Source organism: Arachis ipaensis, chromosome B7 (genome assembly GCF_059453495.1).
Source record: "Arachis ipaensis isolate K30076 ecotype BB chromosome B7, ASM5945349v1, whole genome shotgun sequence".
Classification (NCBI taxonomy): Eukaryota; Viridiplantae; Streptophyta; class Magnoliopsida; order Fabales; family Fabaceae; genus Arachis; species Arachis ipaensis.
The window spans coordinates 77,757,698-77,766,342 of record NC_142442.1 but is presented as its reverse complement, the minus strand read 5'-3'; the positions used below and the strand labels follow the sequence as shown (position 1 = coordinate 77,766,342).

Sequence of the window (8,645 nt, the reverse complement as noted above, 5' to 3'; positions counted from 1 at the left end):
ATCAACTACCTCAAGTCTGAAACACTCCCCACAGATAAAAAGGAGGCAAAAAGGCTAGTATGAGAAGCACAGTACTACACCATAGTGGGAAACATCCTATATAGGAGAGGGATTTCAACACCCCTCCTAAAATGTGTGCTGACCTCCGACACAAGGGAAGTCCTGAAAGAAGTACACATTAGTATATGTGGCAACCACCTGGGGGCACGAGCGCTTTCGAAAAAGGTACTCTGAGCTGGTTTCTACTGGCCAACCTTACAAAAGGAGGCAATAGAGTTCGTCAAGAAATGCCAACCATACCAGAAGCACGCCAACTTCCATATAGCTCCACCTGAGAAGCTCATCTGTATTACATCACCCTGGCCATTTGCAAAGTGGGGGCTCGACCTCCTCGGACCCTTCTCCCAAGAATCAGGGTAAGTCAAGTTTCTCATTGTAGGCATAGGCTACTTCACAAAGTGGATTGAGGCAGAGCCATTAGCTACTGCCACCGCCCAAAGAAGTCAGAAATTCTTATACAGAAACATTGTCACAAGGTTTGGGGTTCCGTACTCCATCACCATAGATAATAGTACTCAATTCACCGACATGGGTTTCAGGAAATTGGTAGCTAATCTAAAAATAAAGCACCAATTCACCTCTGTAGAACACCTGCAGGCCAATGGACAGGTAGAAGCCGCCAACAAGGTCATATTGACCGGGTTGAAACGGAGACTACAGGATGCAAAGGGAGCTTGGGCTCAAGAGCTCCCACAAATCCTATGGGCATATCGGACAACACCACACTCCACCACCGGAGAGTCACCATTCCGACTTGCTTACAGAATGGAGGCAATGATCCCTGTAGAGGTAGAAGAGGAATCCCCTAGAGTGATCCTCTACAACGAAGATACCAACTCCCAAACTCAAAGGGAAGAGCTCGACCTACTTCTAGAGGTCCGAGAAAGCGCTCGAATTAGAGAGGAAGTGCTAAAACATCGAATGGCCCTAAGGTATAATAAGAAGGTAGTCCGGCAAAGCTTCGCCACCAACGATCTTATTTTAATCCGGAATGATATCGGAGCAGGTCGGTCAGGAGAAGGGAAGCTGGTAGCCAACTGGAAAGGACCATACCAAGTTGCAGAAGTATTGGGGAAAGGTTACTACATGGTGTCCGACCTCGAAGGGCGGGAGCTATCAAGGTCATGGCATGCCTGTAACCTAAGAAGGTACTATAGCCAGAAAATAGTAAAAGATCTTAGGTCAAGGCGCACTCTTTTTCCTAAAAAAGGTTTTTTAACGAGGCGCCAGGCCGAGATCTAGAAAGCTGCCCGATCTAGAAGGGTAAGCACTAACATGTACACACTCTTATCCATATCATTTTATTATTTAAATAAAATTTTCAGATTCCCTAAAAAGTTTCCTACTAAGACGCATTAATTTACGCTTAAAAGCAAAATTCATCGACCGATCATAAAGAGGTTGGCAAGGTGAAGCGATAAAGCTCGGATTAATACAAGGAGTTATAAAAAGTGACCCATATAAAGTGACCTGACAAGGTTTGACTAAAAATGGAATTACTAAAAATAAATCGAGAAGGCCCGACAGAGAAGTCGGACTAGTATAAAAGGATCACTAAAAAGGGACAAAAACATCTCGCAAAGGCCGAGGGAAGACCAAGGCCAGAAGTGCTTAGCTGAAAGGTATAAGTCTTGAAAAAAGACATTACTTAAAAAGCAAAGCACAAGTCGGAACGGCGCTAAAAAATCATCCAACTAAACTATAAAGAAAAGGTTCCTTATCGGAACACTACCTAGAAAGTTGTTGGAATATGACTAAAAAGCCCGAACAATGAGGAGAAATAGGTCGGCACCCAAAAAGGCATAACCTAAAGGGACGAATACGACCTCAACAAGAATAAGCGAAAAGCCAAAAAGGTTGAAAAATAACTTAAGGCTCAAAAGTGCTTAGCTAAAAAGGATACGACTCCACTTAAAGAAAGCACGATCTCAAATTGAGGCTAAAAAGTCGTCCAAAGCAAACTAAAAAGTAACTATACCTAAAAAGTTATAAGGACTCGACTAAAAAGCCCAGATGGCAACCTAAGAGGAAAACTCAACTAAAGAGCCAGAACGGCTAGGAGTGAGGTAGCTGACCAAAAGGATAGCACAAATCAACTCCCTCCAAACAAAGGTTGCAAAACAACCTCCAAATATATGCATCTCGACACAAGTAAAAAGTATCAATTAAAAACATTAAAAGACTCAAGGGCTGCCTAAAGAGGAGCCCAAGAGTTTAAAAGGGTTTTGTTTTCAAAATAAAAGTTGCTAGGAAGCAACTAAAGTGTCAGCAGAATGATCCATAGAAGACATACACAGCAAAAAGTTCAAAAAGTTCACAAGCTGGAGCACACCAATACATAAACAATATGAAGAGATTACTACAAAGGATCCAAGTTTGCCTCAGTGGCTGCATCCTTAGAAGAAGGAGGCCTGGTCGCGAGCGGGGTGGCATTAACGACTCCATCCGACCCACCCAAAATCTCCACATCGGGCTCGGGCTCCGGAGGAACCACCTTGGCAGAAGGAGTCGAAGAGGCTGAAGCTATAGAAGCCTTGGCTGGTGGCACAGGAGGAGGACCCTCATCTTCATCATCTGAGGCAGGCACGATCTTGTCGTCCTCCACCACATTATCCAGACTTAATAAAGTAAGGCCGAGCTTAGGGGCAAAAACCCGGACCTGGGCCTTCAAATTTTCATACGCATCAGTTACACTGTCCACCATATGACCTTGGAGCTCGGCATAATCAGCATGGGCAGACTGAAGTCTCTCCCTAGTTTCCAGCAGCTCACCATATGTACGGGTGTAGCTCTCCTTGTACTTTTTTGCCGTCCCTTAGCCAGGTTTGCAGCTGCCTCAGCAGCAGTAGCTCGAGACTTCTCCTTCTCCATATCAAACTCCAACTTAGCCACCCTAGCATCTAGCTCATCCTTCAAACCCTTAATTCTATCAAACTCTGACTTGGCGTCTTCCATAAAGGCCTTAGTCGCATGAACTGGGGAATCCCGGACAACACGAGATAAAGTCGCACCCAGGTTGGCCATCCAAATACTATTGCTAATAATAAAATCCAGATGATGAAAGATGGACACATCATCCAACGGAACTTTACCATGAGGAGCTATCACCTCGGTAGCAAAACCCATGCCATCAAAGTCCTTATCATTCAGATCATAAGTACCAATAGTTTTTTGCCGCTTTGGAGGAGGACCACCAGCAGCAGGAGAGGAAACAGCACCAGAGGTCGGTTGAACAGGGTCAGAAGGAATCGTCCGAACACGTGGTGTCGGAATGATCTTCCTCGGGCTTGGAAAGTTAGAAGTCGGCTTCTTCGGGGGCACCTATGAAGACCATCTCTGAAAAGGAAGCCAGAAAAATAAGTTACAATAATAGAAAGGGTTAAAATTCATATTGAAAAGAGGGAAAAAGAAACCGCGAAGTGAAAGCACCATCAAGTAGTATTAAAAGCGCATGCATGTTCCCGAGCAAATAACCCCCCCTCGAGGAATGAATGCGACGATAAAGGAGCTGAAAAAAAAAGCTTCGCATTTAAAAAACTCGCAAATGGAAGAAACTGAGTAAACCAAGATGCTTGAGCATGACTTCCCCAAAGAGATCGAAGCTCTGAAAAGCACGATCTCATGGAAAGGTCCAAACTCAAGCAAGAGCACTGTTCATACCCTGGACCGAGCTGTATTACCCTGGTTGGACGACGTTAGAGCGACCGACCTCTCGTAAAGGTTGGCTCACAACCGACCTCTTCTTAAAAAGGTCGGCCAAATCACCATAGAGGCCCAAGTAGGCCCAAACAAAAGTACGCAGCCCACTCTAAAGGCGACTGGCCTGAAAGATAAGGTGACTTCGCTCAAAGATAAGATAAGATAACTAACTTATCTCCAGAAAGGTCACTCCACACTATTATAAATACACTGGAGCACCCAGGTATAACTCATACTCTGATTCTACAAAAAACCTGCCTAAAGCACGTACTAACTTAAGCATTGGAGTCTCTTGCAGGTACCACGACCCTCCGGTTACGAAGGATCAGCAGCATCTCCAACTCTACCAGGTCAGACACAGCAGAACCGACCAGCACAAAAGATATCGTCCGAGATCAACCTTCAGTTTTAGGTAACCCTTGGAACACTGCCCATAAAGGTTTTAAACTCTTTCAAATGGATGTCGAGTGTGCCTTTTTAAATGGCTTTATTGATAGAGAAGTGTACGTAGCCCAACCCCCCGGCTTTGAAAATAATGAGTTTCTAAACCATGTTTTTAAACTTTCAAAAGCTCTATACGGTTTGAGACAAGCTCCAAGAGCTTGGTATGAAAAACTTAGTTCTTTCTTGTTACAAAATGATTTTCCAAAGGGCACTACAGATACTACTCTCTTCATTAAAGATTCTAATGATCATTTCATACTTGTTCAAGTGTATATGGATGACATTGTATTTGATTCGGCAAATGAAAACTTGTGTGAAGAATTTGGAAAACTAATGACTAGTGAGTTTGATATGAGTATGATCGGAGAACTCACATTCTTCCTTGGATTACAAATCAAACAAACTCCTAGTGATATTTTTGTACACCATGGTAAATATATGCCAAAGAATTAGTAAAGAAATTCAGTTTAGAAAATTCTAAACCTATGAGTACTCCAATGCATCCTATTACAAAACTTGACAAGGATGAAAATGGGAAAGATGTTGATGAAACTCGATATAGAGGAATGTCGGATCACTTATGTATCTAACATCCTCTAGACCGGACATTGTTCAAAGTGTCGGTGTGTGCTCTAGATTTAATCTCACCCAAAAAAATCACATCTTTCGGCTGTTAAACGGATCATTAGATACATCAAAGGCACATCTGATCTTGATCTGTGGTATTCTAAAACTGAGGAATTCTGTGTAGTTGGGTATTGTGATGCAGATTTTGCAAGTGATCGTGTGGATAGGAGAAGCACTTCAGGGATATGTTGCTTTTTTGGATAATCCTTGAACTTTTGGTCAAGCAAAAAGCAAGCTATTGTTGCTTTGTCAACAGCAAAGGCCGAATATATTTCAGCCTCCTCTTGCTGCTCTCAGTTAATTTGCCTCAAAACTCAGCTTGCCGATTACAAACTGAAAGCCAATGGTATCCCTTTATTTCGTGACAACTTGAGTGCCATAAATATATCTAAAAATTATGTTTTACACTCAAGAACTAAGCACACTGAAGTTAGGTATCATTCTATAAGAGAACATGTGCAAAAGGGAATAATTGATATTCAATTTATAAAATTGGAGGATCAATTGGCTGATATCTTCACTAAACCTTTGTGTGAAGATAGGTTTTGTAAACTAAGAACTGCACTGAAAATGGTTGATGCTAAGTCCTTGAATTAATCGTGCTTAAAGTGTTCTCTGGTTGTTTTTATCTCACAGGTCATAGGGAGACAAAACTGAGCAGATGATGACTTCCTATATGTTCCTTGAGGCTCTAACGAAGCCCTAAACATATTTGTGGTCCTAAACTGGAAACAAATCCATGGTGGCCTAGTATAGTTCGTTGACACTACCTCTGGGCCTATGTGAAAAAGGTTTTGTTTAATGAAATGGGCCTCTTGTTTATTTTGATCATAAAATTAAAAATGAAAATTCTGGATTTTATTTCACCTTAAGTCATGTCTGTCAGTCACATTTCAAATCAACATGTCTGGTCTCTTCAAAAATTTTTTTTTATTTTAAAATCCCTCGAGTCCCGTTTTAATTAGTTTAAATTTTCAAGGAAGTTCCTTTTGTATTTAAGGTAATTTTTCTTTTTCTTCAACCAAGAAAACTTCTCTCCTACTCACTACTCTATACTGTCATATTCTCTTACCTCTTCACATTTCTTTCTTCTTCATGATGAGAAAGAAAGTGGGTATTCGTAGAGGCACCAGTTCTTAGCTCCCTCCTCATTACCCTCTTCCTTTCAAGTCTCAATCTCACACTCACATACATATTCACTCACACTCCTCCTCCTCATATTCCTCTCAACCTCTGGCTTCAATGGACAAAATGAAGACTACCAATCCAAGGCCCTCATTTGCACCACAAGAAGCTGGCTCTTTTAGTGTGAAAGCAAGAAAAGGCAAACGACCAATGACTGACGAGGAATACCCGCAGTCTCCTCCTCCTCCTCATTCATCCTCACATCCCTTTAGATGCTCCATCCCTTCTAGTCATCCTTCCAAAGGTACCAAAAGACTTGCCCTTCAATCTATCACTGAACCTCCTAATCTTGACTCACTTGATAAATCTCACTTTGGAAAACATTCTCATTCTCACTATGATTCTCTTTGTTTTTTTTCTTACATAAACTTTGAGTTTCACAAAGAGGTCATTTCCAACCGTACTCTATGTCCATTCTATGTCGCTGACTTGGATGCCCTGGCTAACAAGGGTATTAATTTTAAAGAAATTTTTTATCTGTTAAAATGTAAAAACCTCTTCAAAATCCGAAAGCTTGTGCATCCTAACTTGGTTAGGGAATTTTACGCAAATATGTTGTATCATGATGGAGACATTCACTCATATGTTAAGGGCTGTCAAATCATTTTGAACAAAGAATCCCTTTGTCATGCACTTGATTATGATGATATAGGGGTTAAAGCCTTTGTATTTAGTAAATGGGACAATAATCTGAGTATATCATCTAAGGACGCTCTAACTAACATATGTGAAAATTTCTCTCTCATGGATGGTATGACACCCACTCACAGAGCTCTAGGTCCTATTGGAACTCATCTTCACCGCATCATAACCCACATTATCCTGACTCAAAGTGGATCTTTTTATATGGTCACCATTTGTGACACATTAGTTCTGTATGCAATTCTCAATCTCGCTCCTATTTCATTTGTATATCTCATGATTCGCCACATGATTAACTGTGTGACAAGCGATAAAAATGTTTCACTATCATATGGAATTTTTTTTATGATCATATGGAATGTTTTTAACTTGTGTCTTTGAGAATTTTTCTGTTGATCTAAGCAATGAGGCTGTAGAAAACAAAATTTTATCACTTAAGGGCGGTGGTGCAGTGAAGCCAACCAAAGAAAAAAGGTCTAAGGCCACTAATGATCTTGTTATGGAAGAAACTAAAAATGAAAGCCTCCTTCCTCCTTCAGTCGCTGGCACCTCTAGCTCTCACAAATACTTGATCAATGGGGTAGTTAAAGATGTACTTTAGGAGTTTGTCAATATGACTAAATAGATGGCCCACTCCAGCAAACAAACTAAAAAACTTGCCCTCCAAAATGAGAATTCCTTACTAAAATCTCAAGACATAATTGAGGTATTTCTAAAGTACCTTGATTCACTAGATGAGGATCAAGTTTATCTGAGCAAGAGGAAGATGTCTTGGACACCGAGGGTTAGGATTCTAATGCTTAGTTTTTATCTCTTACTGCTACTGAAAGTTTAATAGCTTGTTGTTATTTTTGGTTCTGATTGACACTCTACTTTGCTGTGTTCCAGCATTCTGAACACTGTTTTAACACTACTTTTTTTGGATCATTGTAATAGCTTTAGACTACTTGTATTGATTAACTATTTGATATATTTGCATGCTTATTGATTTGACTCTTGTAGGATTCCCTCCTTTATAACAAAAGGAGAAGAAAGGAAAATGAAGGAAAATAAATTGAATGTATTAAATTTGTTGGCTATCTATGATTTAAACTTGTGGCAAATCACTGTTTTAAGTTGTGATATTAGACTAGCTCAGATTATGCATATTTCAAGGATGGTTAATGATAGCTTAGATGGAAGCCTTGAAAATCATGGAATGTTTGGCATATTTTTTGTATATAGCTTGTTAAAATCAGGTTACAAAATACAAACATTTAGGAAGAGCTTAAAGATCAAAGGAAATGGGGATCTCAATGTCAAAAGAAACATCAAAGGGAAGTTTTCTTAAATCTATTCCTTTTTTCTTTCAATTCATTTTAATAATGTTTATCATTAAGGGAGAGATTGTTGAATTTGAAAAATTAAAATATTATTAAAGTGATGACCAAACATTATTCGGATTAATATCAAATTGGTTGTGTGATGTATTTTGTTTAGTGTGCAGAAAATTGATTTGATCAAATTGGCCCAAGAAGTTTGAAATTGGTCCATAAACAGATACTTCAAGCACGTTCAAAAATAAGTTTTCAAATCCAATCCCTAAAAGAGATTTCTTGAAAATTCTTTGTTGTTTTACCAAACTTATTTCCTATATATGTATGTATGTTGTGATGGATACAATTTCAAAAATCTTTCCTAGTTCTATTCCTAATCTTCAACATCGCAAAAAAATTAACATGAACAATTAGGAGCAAAATTGAACTAGGTGCTATACTATTTACATCATCCAATCACAACTTCTATCTATAAAATATATACTAAGCAAAAATGCAAGATGCAATAGTTAGATATAAACTATGAACAAACTAAGATATATGTACTAAAATGCAATACAACAATAAAAAATACTCCAAATATCTACAAGAAACATAATAAAAGAAAACAAAAATAAAAGTACAAAGTGTTCGGAAAAGAAATTTATGCCCCAAAAATGGTGAATCCTCCCC

The 8,645-nt window shown here is 39.4% G+C and overlaps 1 protein-coding gene across 1 annotated transcript; it reads left to right on the top strand.

Annotated features, from left to right (window-relative positions):
* Positions 1–588: 588 nt before the first annotated feature.
* Positions 589–1,456, top strand: LOC107607199 (uncharacterized). Its single transcript, XM_016309174.1, has 2 exons — positions 589–1,066; positions 1,386–1,456. Exons 1-2 carry the CDS (start codon positions 589–591, stop codon positions 1,454–1,456), a joined length of 549 nt encoding a protein of 182 aa, XP_016164660.1.
* Positions 1,457–8,645: the final 7,189 nt, after the last annotated feature.

Excerpts from the sequence above, each read along its gene's own strand:
- LOC107607199 (XM_016309174.1), top strand. The coding sequence starts at position 589 with ATGGGTTTCAGGAAATTGGTAGCTAATCTAAAAATAAAGCACCAATTC. Across the intron at positions 1,067-1,385 it reads CCGGAATGATATCGGAGCAG|ATTCCCTAAAAAGTTTCCTA; the intron begins GTCGGTCAGGAG and ends TAAAATTTTCAG.